Source organism: Falco peregrinus, chromosome 8 (genome assembly GCF_023634155.1).
Source record: "Falco peregrinus isolate bFalPer1 chromosome 8, bFalPer1.pri, whole genome shotgun sequence".
Classification (NCBI taxonomy): Eukaryota; Metazoa; Chordata; class Aves; order Falconiformes; family Falconidae; genus Falco; species Falco peregrinus.
In genome coordinates this window covers 24,923,035-24,941,352 of record NC_073728.1, presented here as the reverse complement: position 1 = coordinate 24,941,352, position 18,318 = coordinate 24,923,035, and the positions used below count along the sequence as shown (strand labels likewise).

Below are 18,318 nucleotides of genomic sequence, written 5' to 3'. Positions count from 1 at the left end.
ATAACAAGTGTAAAATATGAAATTATATAATCAGGTGCTAATTGCATAGCTTTGTAAAAATCATATAATTAGATAATTAATATGTGTTATGTAATTAGCTCTTTGACAGACATTTAATTGGGTTTATGTTTTAAAAATGTCAATAGCTAGTTAGTGAATATTCTAGCAAAGACTAGTTTTGACAGTTTTAGTAGCACTGTATCAGCAACACTTCAAAACTCACAATTCATATGAAGAACTAAAGGTTGTTGAAATATGAAAAACAGTATTCAATTTCTTCTGAATCTTAAAATTGTAAGTATTTTGCTATTTTTTAATTTTAGATTATCAGCATTCAAATGTCCGAAATACTGATTTAAATGTGTACTAAAATTTCCATCTGAAATTTCTTGGCCCAGCAAATACTTGTATTTGTGTATTTTGGGGCAGCCATTGTGCAAATACATTGCAAGTACATATCTTGCTGAAAGCATGAAAATATCATGGTGATTAATGCTGCCTGGAAGAACAACTGCAAGACCAGAATTTTGCCTCAATCTCTCTAGATCTGTGTTTTCTTTCCCTGTGCAGTATAGTAAAAATTTGGGGAGATAGGATGGGAACTGCAGTACTTATGGGAACAGAAGAGATGTGGTGCTTGTCTTGGTGTCAGTAATGATACTTGCAATGTGTACTGCTAATTGTGTCTTTTTACTTAAGCTTTGCAGTACTTCAGAGGTGGATTGTTAGCAGAACTTTGGCATGCAGATTTTCAGCATGAATGATTTTTCACATAATTAATTTTTCCTGAGTTGTAAGGTCGGGATCAGTCAGTAATACTAAACAGGTCATTTGTCTGACCATTGCATTAATGAGGGGGCAAAGAAAGCATTTCTAAAAGCAAACCAAGAACCCTATCTCCCTGGTTATAATCATATTTTTTGCATGTTATCTTTCATTGTGTGTACAGACAAAATTACTACTGAAATATATTCTTTATCAGTGGTGGTATTCCTAGATGAGAATTGGGCACTGATTCTGGATACTAAAGTACTTAATTGCAAAAGGACTGGGAGCAGGTAGTCAAGTTTTCATAAACAGATGTGCACGTCAACAACAGTTGCACTCAGCATACTCTGTGATGTTGTCACTGATTGCTGTTGCTTCAATGCACATTCGGTGGTAAGTTTCTGACAAAATGGATACACCTACTTTTTCTCTCATAGATTAAAAATATTTGGATTGATCTGTAGGTGTCTGGAGACCTCAGATTCTCTCTGCACTGAGAATTTTGGACTATATAGATACGCAACAGGATTGGCACAAAGTACACTCTAAGGTCTTTTGCTTGTGCCCAGAATATTAGTTGAGAATGAAAATGACTGTTCCATGGCTGTCCTTGCTGGAGGTGGTCAGCTGCAGATCCTAGGTTTCTGTGGCAGGATTTCAGAACTGCTGTGGGTATTACTGTGGCGTGGCTTGAGAAGCAGCTTTGGTAGAGCAGTGGCTGGAGATAAGGTTGTTACGTGGAGATCCAGGCATGAATTGGGGATGAATTCTGGCTCTGTTAAAGGAAATCACAAAATGATCCTTGATTCAGAAAAGTCAAGATTTTGCTTAAGCTTTTTTTGTTTCATAACATTTTATCTGCCTAAGTGCTGTGGGAAAAATTTGTTTCATGGGAAATTGTTTCCCATCTTTCACATCTCTCAGGACACATAAAACACCATATCCAGTATATAAATCACCATACATTAGAATATGCATTCTGATACTTTTGACAAAATTTAGGAGATGTGTACTGATTAATGAAAGTCACAAAAGACTTAAAGCTAAATTAGGAAATAAACATCGCTAGTACAACTCTAAATATGATGCAGAAGCTGAGGATTTAAACTTAATAAATAAAAAATTAATTTAGAATGTTTTATGCTTATAGAGATGTTTTCTATTTAACAACCCGCGTTAAGATTAATTTTGATAGTAGATGTCCTGCTGACCAAAAAAAAAAAATATCCCAGAGTATTTAATTATTCTTTTTAAAAAAACAGTTATTTTAGTTATTACTTCTTTTTACATCTGTTCTAGCCTGTCATAGTAGTTTAAAAAATATTTTAACAAAATTTTCATTTTATACAGTTAGGGTTAATATATGAAAAACTCATTGTGATTGAGCTCTAATCTTCATATATTTTTTAGTAAGAATCTGAGTAGCTCCAGATATTGAAGTAGGCTTTTATTCTCAAAGACTGGATGTTTTTTATAGAAAGAACATAATAGTGGACCTGTCTGCCACTGACATTATTTACCTGAAAATTAATAGAACCTAGCAGCTCACAGGACTGAAAGAAGATAAATCTTACTAACCTGCTGGCCTTGATTCAGCTTTGCCTCCATGTAGAAACAAGTCAGCTTACTAGTTCTGCTTGGCCAGACAGGAACATTGACCAAGGTCTCCCCTCCCTTTGGCTGCCAGGATGCTACAGCCTATTGCAAAAATTAGTTACCCTGTCAGTACAGATCCCTGGCTTGGAGCTTCCTTGCCTCTGCTTCCCTTGGGTCCCCCATTCATTCTGATGTTCGTTAGACTTAGAGGGGTAGAATATAAACTGTGGAAGTAAAGACCTGGAGGGAGATGTGTGTTAGTCTATGCCTGTAATGTCAGATGTAGTTGTACAGCTGTAGGTCTTTGCAAAAGGCTCTCAAAAAGAACCATTGTGCCTTTGCAAGCACAGAATTCTTTTATCGTGTTGCCTACCAGGTATTACATGCCCTAGCTTGTTCTACATGTAATTTCTAAGGCACATTTTTCTGTAGTGCCCCTCATTGAGTTTTGTCGCCTTTTTCCTGTGTCTCAATATTCCTTGAAATCTCACTTGCTTTTCCCCTGAGCTATGCTTGCTCTCTTGCCTTGGCAATCGCCTGGTTTGGTCCCTTTGCATGGGTCTGTTGTCTCTTCCCAGGTAGTCCCATGTTTGTGGGAAGGTGGTTCACCTTGAAGATTTGTTAGTAACTCTGCAGGACATTTTCACAAAATCTCATTGAAAGTTCACATGAAGAATAATGAAATAATGAAAGCAAAGAAGTTATCACATAGCATTGGCTGAATGCCAAAGTCATAAGCTTTGGGTTTTGAAGTTTGACTTTGAGCTTTACTGACAAGAAACCTTTTCAGTATTTGTGACGACTAATATTTCCAAATGTTTCACCTTGTGAAATTCTGATAAATGAAATTGGCATAAACCAACTTGTCATTATTGGTGAAAGCTGCAAAACAATCAGAAGACAAAACCATTCCATTTTTAACATACATACAGTTGTGCTAGTACTGAATTTTTTGCTAGTTGCTAATTTAGAAATATAGGTCAAATTCTTCTCTCCAGTAACCCCAGCTTCACCTTCCATCACTGGAATGTGTGTGTGTCTGTCTGAGATGGTCCTTCTAAGTTCTGTGTCTGCTGACTTTTTTTGCTATTGGCTGGCAAGGTCTGAGACCTAATCTCATGCTAGGACTGTGCATAGAACACCTCTGGATTCCTGGAGCAACGTGGGGGAAATCAGGAATGAACATAAGTGCAGTTAAAAAGGCTTTTTTCCCAGCCGCAACCTGGAAAAATGTTTTGTTAAAAGGAGAGATTTGTTGGGAGGGCAGTGATTGATCAGGGGCTCTTTAAAAGGTACTTAACTTTAATGACTTCAGTGAGATGCTCTTGTCCTCCATATTCAGTATGTCCTCAATGCTTTCTTGGGCCAGGGATATTGCTTTAATTTTTTTTTCTACATAATTTCTATTGTAAATTAACCTAGAACATAAGTTACATGTATGATCTGAAAAATTTGTGAAGGCTTTCTTGTCAGTTCTTCCAAATTACAGCATGGCAAAAAGGTGAAAAATGTACCCCAGCAAGCCATAGCCACAAACAGCAATATAAACTGTTGGTTTAGGAAGCATTGCTTTTGTCCTTTCTGCTTTCTCTTTAGCTCTGCCTCCCTGCTGCACCACAATAACGAATCATGAGTCATGTACTCTCTACTCCTACACAATCCACCATAATAATTTTTTCTCGTATAAGGAAAAAAGCAATTTTTTTTAACTCTACATGGGCTGCTGGTTTCCTCTCTCTACATCACTGTTCATTTTTGAGGGGATGGAAAATTGCATTTGGTTCAGCTCTAGCTGGCAATACACGAAAGAGGCTTCAAGGCGTTGAGTGTTTTCCAGGAGAGGGAGAAACCCCTCCAGTCCTGCTGAGGTCAGCAATCATTTAGGACTTGGCTTGAACCACTGGCAAAATATTCACCCTCGAGGCATCTTGACTTTGCAGTGTGTTTCCTTAGTAGGTTATAGAAGCCTGCCTTTGCTTTTTCAAGACCCATCTGTTTTGTTAGCTGCCCCCGTCCTTCTGTCCGTCATGCTGGTGAGCAGGAATTTGAAAGCCTTTGTCTCAGTAGGTGCCTAAGGCAGATTCAGATCATTCTGAGTGGAAGGCAGCACAGGCAGATGTACCATGGGCACCTGGCGCTCATGGATCTTCAAATCCAGGACAGTCACTTTTTGTGCAACAGGCACCAGCTTGGCTGGTTCACTAAGCACTCGAGTCCCACATGCCTGCTGTAACACGGAAACCTGTAGAGCCTCTATTGATGGGGAAGTGGGGAGGTGAAGGTGCTTCGTATGTTTTTCTCCCAGCCAAATGGGTGTGTGTTTTCTGTGTTAAAATGTGAGGCACTGGGGCAAAAATACCCATACTCTTAGAGGTCTATTAAAAAGATCTTAATTCCTCTAAATTAGGGGAAACATTTACAATTACTTTCTCTCCATCTCCATTTTCCCTTGCAATGCCACATCCATTTCAGACAGTTGTAGTGGGATTTCCAGAAGTTCCTAAGTTGTTAAGCACCGTAAATTATAATGAGATATATGTTTTCAAAGCTTTAGCAATCGAACTACGCTTCTCTTCCTTTCCATTTATTTAATGAGTAAGACAGATAGCTAGGACAAGCTTCTGCTTTAAAGACCCAGACTGCCAGGTTCTGAAAATCATTTCTAGATGTTACATCTGTCATTTCCAAGAGGTGGAAAGTGCAGAAAATATTTGCTTTTCTGAGGTTGTCTTTTTAGATGGTTAATTTGCCATTGGGTTCTTAAAATAAGATTTAGATTTAAGGAAGAATTTCTTTTTTTGGAATACGACAACTCTAAGCAACCTGTCTACTTAGATTTTAATCTGAGAAAGGTTTCTGCAAGATGCATTCATATTACTACTGTGTATTTCATGTCTGTCTTTTTGGGGGTAAAGAATTCATACCTCCACAAAGTGGAGATATTTACACAATACACTTTTTCTTCAAGAGTTTAGGGGAAATCCTGATTTCTACATAAGCTTTCTTCTGTCTGAAAATTAAATATAATTAAGAGGGTCCCTTTTCAACCTTTTATAATACAGTTTGGATTTATTAATGTAATCCTGTAAGAATTAAAAAACACTTTATAACAAGGGTAATTATTAATTTAATCCTTAAAATATTTTTACTTAAGGAGTGTTTTAATGTTTTGAAGGTAAACTACAAGGAGACAAAGCCTCTTATGCTGTAAATGCATAATTTGAACTAACTTTATATTCTGGGTTTTGTTCCCCAGCTATGTCAAGTTTAATTAAGAATAGTCTTTTGTTAAAAACAATATTTATATAATTTAAAAGTAGACGTGCAACACTGTATAAAGATGACGTTGCAGAGCAGATCAGTGTATTGCATTTCTTTAATAAGCTTTCAGATTGTCAATGATCTTTGTGTATTAATGTATTTTCGCAGAGTTTTAGTTTTTAAAAATGATTCACCTCTAAATCCTAATACTGAAAATATGCATGTGCCCATGTTTAGCTTTCCTAGCAGCACATCTGGAATAAATCAACATTTTAGTTTGGAGTATGTTTTTGCAGGAACAGAATCATAGTTTTTCCATGATAAAACTCTATTGATGTTAATGTAAGGTTACTTGAAAAAGCTTGGGAAGACCAGATAAATGCTGTGGCTCACGGATACCTAAATTAGTTCTGATTTTTAAAATTATAACATAAATCAAACATAATATAAACAGTGGAGAGAAATAAATCTCTCTCAGCATAGAAATTCTTTCATTTACTCTGAAGGAAGAATTAGCATGAGAAATCCTTTTTGATCTATTAGCTGTACATATTTTTCTAAGAAAGGATAACAGGCCAAACTCTAAAGCGTGTCCAGAACCCTAAATCTGCATGCATGTACCTGTGTGCATTTTATCTATATATGTTTCCATGGACATGATTACATGTGGCTGTGCATGCATGCACGAAGTATCTACCATAGTCCTTGGCTGAGAGATGCAGAATAAAGAAATCTTTCCTGTATGCTTTTTCCCGTTACAGGACGGTTCTTTGGAAGAGTGGAGAAGCAAACCAAACTAACTGACTGACTATAGTAATAATAAAATAAACCGTAATTGGCCACTTTGGCTGTTAACATTTTTTGCAGGAAAACACAGCCACTGGAAAAATAAAATTGAAAAAACCCGTTCTGTAATTGTGCAACAAATCATAAAACATGAATGCGTTTGTAGTTTTTTGACTTACAACTTTAGCCCTTTCTTAGGTGATGGGACTCTACAGCATACAGTATATGGTGCAGGTGATAAAACTGTCTGAAAGTGATGCTCAGCATAGTATTTTTGAAGACTTCATTTTAAAGAGTTAAAATCCATTGTTATGCTCACCTCTTAAAACTGTAATTTCTGTGTGAGAATGGTTGTTAGGCTGTACCTGTTGTAAACAGTATGTGCTCTTGTGTAACTTACAGTTGTTACTATTTCCTATACTGTAGTGCCTTTTTAGCCTTGCAAAAAGATTAAGAAATTATGATCTAATTGAGTTAGACACTGTGCAAATGTACAACAGAGCAGAATTGTTTTAAAATATTTAAGCAATATTCAGGCATTTTTAGATGGCATCCCGATGAAGTAAATAATAAAACACACAAAAATGTCTTAAATATAAATGAAAGAAATGCCTTTGTACAATTAGTTATAAACTGTAAAAGAACAAATCTGAATTCTGTATGATATCCTGCAATTGACTCTGGCCAAATTAAAATTATAGATGTGTTTTCTTTGGAAATTTTAGTCTGTTTAACCAAGATCTTATAGTAAATATAGGCGCTGGGGGTATAAAATTGTCTGTTTAAAAAACCAGTTCTCTTTACCCAGTTTTGCGTTTTTGGGGAGGAAACGTGCTTCTGTTGGTGTCACTTGGAATTTTAATGTTGATGTCAGTGATGTTCAGGAGCTATCAGCAATCTCTATTTCTGGTATGCTGGGACAGAAATCTTATGATAACTGCTTTTGTGCACCACATTAAAATGACAGAGTCTGACTGATTTTTGGGACTTGCTTATAGCAACAGGAATAAAAAAAAATCCTCTTTAGATCTTGAAATGTAGCATTTTTGGACAAATGTTTTGCAAAAATCCTTGTTTTGGAATTGTGGTTTAAGGGTTCATTTGATACTTCTGTTTGTTAGAAGTTTTATATTAAGCAGAGTTCTTCTTTATTCTCATCTTCAAATTATTCTCATGTTTAAATAATGTAAGTCTTTAGGGAAAAAAGAAATCTATGTTGAAGAACTTCATTGGAACAGGTGTGGATGCTCCCCTCCAGAGTAAGGCAGCAAGAAACTGTCTGTTAGAGAAAGCATGGTGCTTCTGCCCTGCTCTGCCCTGGAGACTGCAGGGGAGCCTTGGGGCTGGCATTCTGGGCCTGGGAAAGTTAGACCTCACTGGAAACTCTTCTTTAGTCATGTCTCAGTCAATTTGTACAGGAAAAAGTCCTCTACATTCTGGGCACTAGTTTGTTATCTTTACTTTAAAAAGTTACTTGGAGTAAAGGTCATTTTACTCGTTGGATTTCTTTTATTCACTGTCATTTAGATTTCATTAATTTTTCCTTTGTTCCCAGCTGGTCTTTTTTTTGCTTAACACTTATGCTCTTTTAATAAACCAGAACTTCTTAACTCTTTCAGATTTTTTACTTTTGCTTTTTGATCTTATCATTTTTCTATAGAAAACTATTCCTTTTCCCCTGTCAGTTTCTTTTTTTCCCTCTCATTTGCCTGAACCTTGTTACAAGGACTTAGAATCTTCTCTGTGTTTATTGAAATTATGCCTTGGTAGAAATCTGTTACGCTCAGTAGGTTCACACAGAAGGGATAAAATGAATTTTGCTTTTTCCTGATCATCTCTTTCAGTTTCCAGGTGCTTCTTTTCTTTTCAGTGTGAACTGATTCTGCCTGTATAAGAATAATTGTTGTGGCATTCAGACACACACGAATGTTCTGGCATTTTAGGGACTTTTTCCCAGTTTACTGAATAAAAAACAGTCTGGACTCAAGTCCTGGAAATTAATTGAAGTGTGAACCAGAACCTGCATTTCCTGAGGCAGGCACTAACTGAGCATTGAAGTGGCACAAAACTAGGATAAGCATGGCCACTTCTATCACAAAGCAGCAGGAATGTATTAAATTACTAAATGAAAAAAGCTATCTATTTGTACCTCTGGATGTGATTAAAGTCTTAGAAAGGTAACTCCCTTCCTTTCAAAATGTTGTTTTGTGTTTTTTTCTACCCAAGGAACAGGACAAGGAAGTGCTGAGTACTACGTTACTGCTGTCCTTCAGTATCTTTTTAATAAATTCTTTCTATGGAATACATTTTCCCTTGTTTCATGCACCACTGACTGCAGTGCATTTGGAATACTCCAAAGGCAGCAGTTCTCTTTAAAGCATTTCTTGGGTTAAATGTAATAAGCAAGAAGAACGAGGTATCTAAAAAAAAAAATATATTTTTTTTTTCAACTCGTGGCCTTTGCTTCAGAAAAATCTCCTGACTTTACAGGAATAGTCTCCCAAAAATTGATGCCTCTGTTTTCTTGTCTCCACTACATGAATCAAAGTTGAAGTAACTAGTGTGGTATCCAGAGCCTTTCTCCAGCTTTTGTAGCCCTGCCTCTGCAGAGAATTCCTGTCAGGCTTGAATTTCTTTGATGTATTGTGACAAATGCTGCCTTGCTGTGTTTTCTGCCCCCGATGGAGTCCCCGTGGGATTAGAGATCACGTGCTAACTTAGCTTAATGTTCTTGACCTTTTTCAGATGATTGACACTGCCGAATGATTACAGCAAAGCAGCAATTATCCACTAGCTGTGTTATGCTCATTTCAAGGAGAAAATAAATGTTATTTGAGATGGTTAATCTGGACTGTGTCTTTCTGCTGAGTAAATGTAGGAGACCTGCCTGTAGTGAGTCATGATTCCTTTCCCATTTGTTCTGTTGTGTTGTACTTTCTGCACATTTCCCGGGCTCTCCCCCTTCTAAATGCTTTACTGTGCTCTGATCCTGTTAGCCCACAGAGCTAAGAGAGCTAAATCTTTTGGGCTTGATCAGCAGCATAAAATCCCTCAGGCTCAAAGATGGTGGCAGGCATGGCAATGTGTACCTTCTTATGTATTTTATTAAATAAAGTAGAAGGAATGCAAGTACAATAAGCTACCAGCAACATATTTATGATGCAAGCACATAAAATTGTGTAGGAATTTTTCAGTCTAACTTCCATAGTGTTTTATTGGGTTTTTGGTCTCTTTTTTTTCTTCTTTTCTTTTTTTCCTTTTCCCTTCAGTCCTACAAGAATTCTGTCAAGGTTTGGCTCATAAATAGCAATGAGTTTTGTAAAGTTCCTGTACACACATAGCAAACAGCAATTTTACCAAATGTTCAATGCAAAGAGATCCATGTGTCTCTTCATGTTACTGTTTTGGAAGACATTTTACAGAACACCTGTCTGGCTTTAATGAAAGTTCATGCACAGAGATGCAAATCTGAAGAAAAAAAAAAGAATCTGGCACTGCAACATAAGGACTTCAATACTGGGATTTGTCCTGTATCAAGGGGTTCTATGTCTGTGATGCTGCATTATCAATATTGTAATCAATAATGTTATGACTATTAACATTAGAATAATCAATATTCTACAATACACAATTATAATAATTATTACATCATTAATGCTATTATAGTTATTAATATTGTTCTTATGTTGCCACAGCCCATTTTAAAAAAAATATTTTTTTTATACATATAGGCCATCGAACATTGTTCATTGGAGTTCATGTGCCACTGGGTGGAAGAAAAAGTCACCGACGCCATAGGCACCGTGGACATAAACACAGAAAGAGAGACAGAGAACGAGATTCAGGATTAGAAGATGGGAGAGAGTCTCCTCCTTTTGGTAAGATAAATTCTATTTTTTCATAGGTATTTGAATAATAAACATCTGAATGATAATGCATACTCCGTCCTGTTATGGCTTGGACATGATTAACAGTGGGATTTTGGAGAACCCACCAGAGCCTCTCCAGTCTCTACTGGAGAGCTAAGATTTAGTCCTCTGATGAAAGGCAGCAGTCAATACATGAGAAATCTCTGTAATTTCTACCGCTGTAAGCGGCTGTCATTAAGCGTTCTGATAAAGGTAGACTGCCACCACCACTGAGAGGGGTAGGTGCTTTATGGCACCACCAGCCTTCAGTGAAGCCACTGGAGTATTTGCTCCTAAAACATAATGTAGAGGAGTTATGGTTCCTTACAATTAGCTTTGTAATAATGTTGATGTTGCTGAAGCTGCAGTGTTTTATCAGATGTCAACTGTGATCCAGATAATGTTTGCCTTTTTCCTTACATGATACTATAATGTGCCATTGTGTGATGAGTCTGCTAACTGAGGTCTTCAGAGCAAACAGGAAAAAATACTATTCAATAAACTCCTAAAATTGCCCAAATTTTAAATTAAAAACCATTACATAGAACAAAAAAAGGTAGTCATGAATAAATTGGTTAATTTATTACCATGAATAAATGTGTCTCAAAACACATGAGAATATTATTTGGTGTTCAAAAATAAAAAATGCATGTGCTGAAATGTCCAAGGCTATATGGTAAGTGTTGAAAATAAAATGGAAGCATGTATAGAAAACAATTTGTCGGTATGTAACGGAAGAATTTATATAATTCCAGGTTACAGAATAGTAAATGTAAGGCTTTCTTTTAATCCAAAATTTGTATTATATGTGGAAAGCTATGGAGCAAGTTGAATATAAGTGCAGATGGTTAAATATATTGTAAAGAGCTTGAAATACTCAAATCTTTCACAATGAATTATACTGAGAATGAAACAAAGTCAAGACTTTTTCAAACTTAGTAGATATGAGTTATGTTTGAAGACTGAACAGTGAAGAAAAAATTGGCTGTGGTGGTTCTGTCTATAATGTATTTCAAATGTGTGGACCCAATACTGTATTGAAACCGGTTTCTTGAAAAACAACAAAGTTCATAAATTATTAAAATAGTTTTCAAAAAATACGCATATATACATATAGTATCAGATGAAAAAGAAACAATTGAAAGTTACGTTAGCCAAGAAGTGAGATATCTTAAACTATGAAGCAGTGTCTTCTGTTGAGTCATCTGGTTTTGTGTAAGTGCCAGTATATGACACATTTTGGCTGAGAACTTAGCTCTGTTCTTTCAGCTTCTGGAGACCTAGGCTTGTGTCCTTCCTAATGTCAAAAGTAAAAAAATAAAAAGAAATTAACTGGCTGATTCTGTCCTTAACAGTCTTTAACAGTTGTGCACACATTAAAATGCACTGTTCAACACCTCCAGTTAACTGAAAATCAGCCAATGTTCAAGGGAGCTCCAAGAGTGGAAAGGCAGTAATGTGAAAAAGAGAGTTTTGAAGTGTATTTGTAAGTTGATGCTCACAGCACTTTTCTACGGGTGTACTTGTTTGAAATAAGTGCAGGACTGCACTTTTGTAGGTCACAATTTCTTTTCTAAAGGTGTTATAACTACCCATTAAAGGATGTGTAGGTCATGTCACATAAATTATTACTTTAATAAAGCCCAGAATAGAGAAGATATAGGCCAGAAACACGCAGGTCACCTTTGGATCCAGCCTGCCGAAGATACTCTTCAAAATGCTTGGCTGATGATGATTCAAAGGAGCCAAAGACAGAACTACCAAATACTCAGAAAAATTTGGACATACCCAATTTTTCCACCCTGAAATAACATGTAAGTAGTAAAATTTGAGGACTTTCCCTCTTGGCTATGTGATTGCTGGAAGTCTGGCCAGACAACCAGACTTTGGCTGAGCCTTGACATTTGTCCATCCAGGCAGAAATGTGGCATCACATAACCAACAGTGAAAAGGGTTTGCCTTATGAAGGCATATCTGAAATTTTACAGTGATGGAGGGGTTATAAGCACAGTCAGAGCAGGCAGACAGAATTATACAGGGATTAATCATATATCCACATCCTGGCTTTTACTATGGATTTTCCTTACAGGAGTTTCAGACAGGTGGTTTTGCTGCCTGGGGAGAAGCATTGCTTTTGGAGACAAGATAAGCATAGTTTTTCTGTGCTTTATTTACACAGAGAGAGCAACAGATAACTGACCACACTACATCTGAATCCACTAAACCTCAGTAATGCTTCTTAGCTTTCATACCCAGTGACCACAAGGTTATAACAGTACCCAGAGGCTGAAGGAAGTTTTAAGGAAGATGCTAATGAATAAGTCAATATGAGGGACTGCGCTACCTAAGAGAGCAGATCCAAAATAGTCCTTTAAGTTATGAATCATTCTGATTTAATTGAACACGCAGAAGTGCTTAGCTCCTTCTCTCTACAGACAGCTTTTAATGCATTTCTGCTGAATAGTAGGAGGCTGTATTCTTGGGAACTGGGAGGGTGGAGGGGAAAGAAAAAACGCTTTAACAAGCAGGTGCAAGAAGAAAGATAGAGAAAATAAGCACTGTGAGACCAGCTGATAGAAAACAGTGCTTTGAAGTAAGTTGGAAAAATACATTAGGATTTTTATGGTACAAGAGAATAAATTAGCAGTGTTTTGAAGCAGTGAAGTGTGAAAGGAGGTGTAATAAAAGCCAAAGATGCAACAACTGAAGAATAGAGATGCTAGAACAAGTAAAGGCCTGAAATATTCAGACATGAAGTGTTCCAGACTGCTCAGTTAACCAAGCATGGGATGAAGCATTGTTTTTTGTCATAATTTATAACCATATATAACTTCATCTGAGAAGTGCCATTAGGTGCAGACCTTGCTCTGCTATCACTGTTTCAGAGAGCTGGATAGTACAGATAGTACTGTGGGGCTGTGCAGGCTCACGTCTGAGTGGACAGGTGCTACCTAGTTCCTATCCAGTGAAAAATAATTTCTTAAATGGTTTTCTTTGTATCAGCATGGCTAGAAAACACTTGTATTCAGTGTAATGCCCATAGGTGGAAGCTTCTTGGTAATCTCTGAATCCTGTCTGGGAAAGCTGTACTAGTTACTTTCTGAGGGAAGGTTTCTTCTTGAGTAGATTTTTTAGAACATTCTGATGGCAGCCTATAAGTTTTCTTTTTTTTCTTTTTTTGATCTCCTACTATCATTTTCAAAAATAACCCAAGTGTTCTTAGTGTGCAGATTCAGAGATTGTAGACAAATAATATGTAGAATATGTGGTTAGTGGAATAACAAGGAGTCCTGTTGTTTGGGGGCACAGATCAGTTACTCAAATTTGATTTTTGTTTTCCCCACACCTGATTCTCTCTGTCTGTTTGTCTGCCTCTTGATGAGATGAGGTTGCACAAGCTGTTTCTGTTTTGCTGTAATGATGTGCCTTTGAGCTGCGTAATTTGTAGATTACATGGCTTGCTCATGGAGAGGCTGTTTTGGGTAGTAAAATTTCTAAGCTAAGTGATGTTAAGATACTGATTTCCACCATCTTGCCTCATAAGTTTGGAAGAAAAGGAGGAAATCCAGTGAAATTACCCACTCTAGTTCAAAAATGCAGTAATGCTGTTTGCTTTATTGAAGAGGTTTACTGTTCCCAGCTGAAATGCTGCTGTTGTAATTAAGCCCCTAGTTTCATGCCTTCTTTGGGCTCCTCTCCTCCACAGCTTTCCTTATGGGGCAAGTATTATGGCTGCTCTATGAATAAAATTAGGGAATTGGTGCAAATAAAAACTAGTTTGGCAAAAAAGATGTTTCTAGCCTAGAGCAGCTCCTTGGTGCTGCTGGCTGAGAGGGTGATGGGTGCCAGCCCCAGGGGCTGCCGGGCCACAGGCTGGCAGGGACCACTCACTCCATCAGCACTGCAGATCATGGTGGCACCGATTCCCTTTGGCTGGTAGGGTTGCACTTGCTTGGTATGCATGTGGATTTTAGTGGCAATTTTCAGTGGTTTTTTTAATGTCTGTTTTTTTTCTGTAACCAGTGAAACCGCTTTCTTGTGTTTGCACTTACAGGGTAGAAATACTTATGTTTCTGTTTTAAAATGGGATGGAATAGGAAGACTTTAGCTTTCAGCAGGGTCTCTTTAAGGACAGGTTTTGTGAGGGTGAATTGAACTCAGCTGTGAGGGCAGGGGTTTGATTTCAGCCACCTGTGGTGTCTTCCAGGACTGCACACTGGTGGGGCTTGTGCAAGGTTTGCTTTATTCTTTTAAGAAATCTGGCTTTAATAATATGTAGGTTTAAAGAGGCTTAAATTTGTAACTCATGATACTGGATGCAGCAAGGGAAGCTGAACAGCCCTGGAGGTAAGCCTAACAGAGCACTGCATGCACGGTTCAGGAAAGGCTCCCTGAAGGTAGTACAAGCGAAAAAGCGACTTATGAAGGGGGACTTCACTTGGTTACTAGAGGGGCTTGAAGAAAGTATAAAGAAAGGTCTCCGCTGACTACTTGGTAGCTAACCTCAAATGTCAAAGGGATATTAATGGGGCAAATTTAGTTATTTGTAAAGAGTACAGCTGTTAAGAGAATTCTATCTCTCCCTTGTCTGCTGAAGGATGAACTTGGAAATTTGAATCTCTGGGCAGCTGTGGAACAGTTTTCAGCAAATCTGGATTAAAATGATGTATCATAACTGCAGTTGTAAGAGTCTAACAAAAAGGAGACAATTGAAGCTTGGGAATTGTCCATATTGTCAGAACCAAAAGATAAGATTATTTGTCACAGTCCTGAGGTGTTGGAAACAATTCATGTGAATAAAATGCAGAGAGAGCTTCCTGAAAACAAGTTTATTCATACAGGGGTAAATTTTCAGAGGAGCAAGCAAAGGATTTCTTTCTCCCAATGTAATACACGGTTTCTAAGATCTGTGAAGGAGATATTCAGAACTGTGCTATATGGCTGTTTACTGTTTTATGTGGACTTTAGTAATGTAATTTTTTTTTTAATTTTTATCATGTTTTCTAACTAAAACCAGAAGTAATTTATAATCCCTACCTTTACTGATTAGCTAAGCGGAAAGGGCAAAGTCCAACCTCCACAGGAAGGAGGTTGGGGGAGAAGCCCTATCCACCACTGTCTTGGTGAGGGCAAGCAGGAGGATGATGAATGTGTGTCTGTGTGTGAAATGATACTTTCTGTTCTGTGATCCTGTGAATTTTTCATGATTTCCCATTTGTTTGAAAGGAGTGTTACAGATGTCAACTGCATTACACTACCTCACTGCCTGTCTGCAGCCTGTCCTGTGCAGTAAGCAATCAAAAAAAAAAAGTTTATATATTAATATTACTTTAATGTGAAGGTACAAGAGCATGAGGCAGGGATTAAATCTTGTTTATCATGTAAACTTCTGTTATATAATTTTTAATGTTTAGCATATTTTCTAATGAGGAAAAAGTAATTTTTCACCCCTACATCTATTGACCCCATAAGAGGTATTAGCCTACTAATGCTACCCTTAAATGCAGGTTCTCAACAGGCTTAGAAATAAAAAACCCTGTTCTGACAATTGAGCTAATAGAGCTTTACCATAAATGTATTTTTGCACTCTTTCTAGAGTTTATCAAGAGCAGAGGACAAAATTTAGATACATTTTATACATACCGAAGGTGGTGTTTCTTGCTTGTGGTATGGCTTGGGCAGATTGTGTGCCATTCTGCCTGATGGTAGCAGGGTGGTTTCTCCCAGGAGAAATCCTGGCATGCACTGGGGAGAAGATATGGATCACTCTGAATGGATGCAGGTCGTTTGCTGGGCTGAGTTTACATGGAGGTACTGAGAACGATCCTGCTTTCTTATCCCAGCACAAGTCTTGATTTCACCTTGCCACCTTACGCAAGAAGGACCAGTCCTGGCCCAGATTTGTGGTTGCACGTGGGGGTGTTTTAAATGAGAGAAATGCCAGTTATAATTTTTTCCTACATGTGTTTTGCAAGGTGAGATAGTGATGTAGGCCACTGTTACCTCCCTACCTGCACTCAGTGCTGTTCCAGGGAACAGCTCTTTGTGTTCCCCTCTGGGAATTACATTATTAGCAGTTCTGTCTTTCAGTTCTGCTGTTTTGGCATGTCTATACCTGTATCTTGCTTATGTTTTAGGGATGTTAATGACTTTACAAAGTCACAGTAGTAAGCAGTATGTCAGGTTGCTGCAGGGTCACTTCCTTTCTGTAGCACTGAATCGCAGTGTGAATTTGTGCTTTCAACATAGCTTATCTGTCAGGTCTTAGTTTTTAAAAAGTGCAGCAGAGTTATACAGATTTGTAAACCTGGAATACTCAGTTTTGCCATGCATGCAATGAATTTGAGGTATCAGAGGTAGTTTGAATGTCTGAATGAGTGCTGCACGGACGATGCGAGCCCAAGCTCAGAGAAACCCAGCTATAACATGGAGTCTGGCAGGAGGCTCCCATGGGCTGGTAGAGCCACAGCAAACAGAAAGCTGCTTCAGCTCTTCCTGGCTGAGATGGTTTACTAGCCAAGCACGGGTGGTGGTTGATGCTACTCCCACTCCTGTTGTGTATCAGACTTTCTGCCCAGTCCCAGCTGGTCCTGGAGGATTTCCTGAACTGGTGATGAGCCATTTACTTGGGAGAATTGTCAGCTGTTTATTGTGGAACTTTATTCACATATATCTCTGTGTTCAGTGACAGAAATACTAATGGAACAAGTTAGTTCCATTCATTTAATTTTTTTAGCTTAATCTAGATTACTGTCATTACTTTTTAGAAATAGCAGTGATAATAGGAAGGATTTTTTTTACACTGGCTGTGCTACTTGAAGTAGGGATAGACACAGATCATATTCAAGCCAATTTCTGTTTTCCTAGACTTCAAAAAACATTGAGTGTCCTAGTTTGCAAATATTATGCTTCTACACTGAGGATTAAGTTATCACAGTTTGACAGTCAGCAATTGAAGTATTCTTTCATACTGTTTTTGAATCACATATTACTCATTTTCCATATAACACATTAATGACATATTTGGTATTTATTACTGCTATGAATAAGCCAAATCCATCTGGCATTGCTCACATGCGTAATCCTGTTAACTCAGTTTTATAAGTAGAACCAGCAGATCTGATTTTTTTTTTTTTAAATTGTTTTCCTATTGCTTAATTATTTTAGAGGTTTTTCCTTGGAATAAAATTATTGTACTATATAGAGCAAACAATAACTCTTCCACTCCCCCACTTTCCAGCTTGGTGTCTGAAAATCAAGGTGTTTGCACCAATACAATTACAGCAGCAAAGAAAGATAGCCAGAATCTAGCAGCTAGTTTTACTGGTGTGTTAACAAGGAAGAAGAGAATTTAATGCGTGTTTGGTCATTTATATAGATTCTTCACTGTGGTTGGTCAGGTAGCTGTATGTTATGCAGAAGACCCAGTAAGAGCAATTCACAGCAGTAACATGTTTCCTTGTTACTACTCACCTGACTTCAAGAGATTTCTGATCCTCTGCTGTTGTTTCCACACTCAAAGTGTGCATTTGCATGAGTATCATAACTGTCATAAACTGCAACTCTGCTGTACAACACTACTCATTTGTTAACTTAACAATAGCTGTTGCTGTAAATCGGTACAGGATGTTCCTGGCAATGCTTATTCTCACATTCTTACTTCAGTCCAGCTCTCTACCAAAGTAGCTTGTTTTCCACGTTCTGTCACTAGTCATTTGCACTTGTCCTTTGCAAGTTTGTATCTCTCTGAATTTTGTCCTTCTGGGAAATTGTCTTAACAAGTTGCACGCTTCTTGACCAGAATGTATTTTCCAGTCTCAGATTAAACCTTGATGTTTGCATTTACTTTATCCGTCTCTAGAATGTACCAGCATGTGTCTCTGAGGAACAAAAAGAAGGAGGAAAAAAAAAAAAAGGTAGAGAAAGATCGTGTGTGTGTGTCTAAAAGCAAGGTTGAAATGTTCTTAAAGGATAAGGGGACTAAACAGTGAGAGAGAAG

At 37.6% G+C, this 18,318-nt stretch overlaps 1 protein-coding gene across 7 annotated transcripts in view; it reads left to right on the top strand.

The window, feature by feature from the left end:
* Positions 1-18,318, top strand: part of SLC4A10 (solute carrier family 4 member 10) — a 161,989-nt gene that overhangs the window by 61,131 nt on the left and 82,540 nt on the right. For all 7 annotated transcript variants that reach the window (XR_008748402.1, XM_055811993.1, XM_055811994.1 and 4 more), the window contains one exon: positions 10,143-10,289. Coding sequence is in view for 6 of the 7 variants with exons in the window: in XM_055811993.1 (XP_055667968.1) it covers positions 10,143-10,289 (147 nt within the window). In the remaining variant the exon portion in view is untranslated. The remainder of the gene's footprint in view (positions 1-10,142; positions 10,290-18,318) is intronic.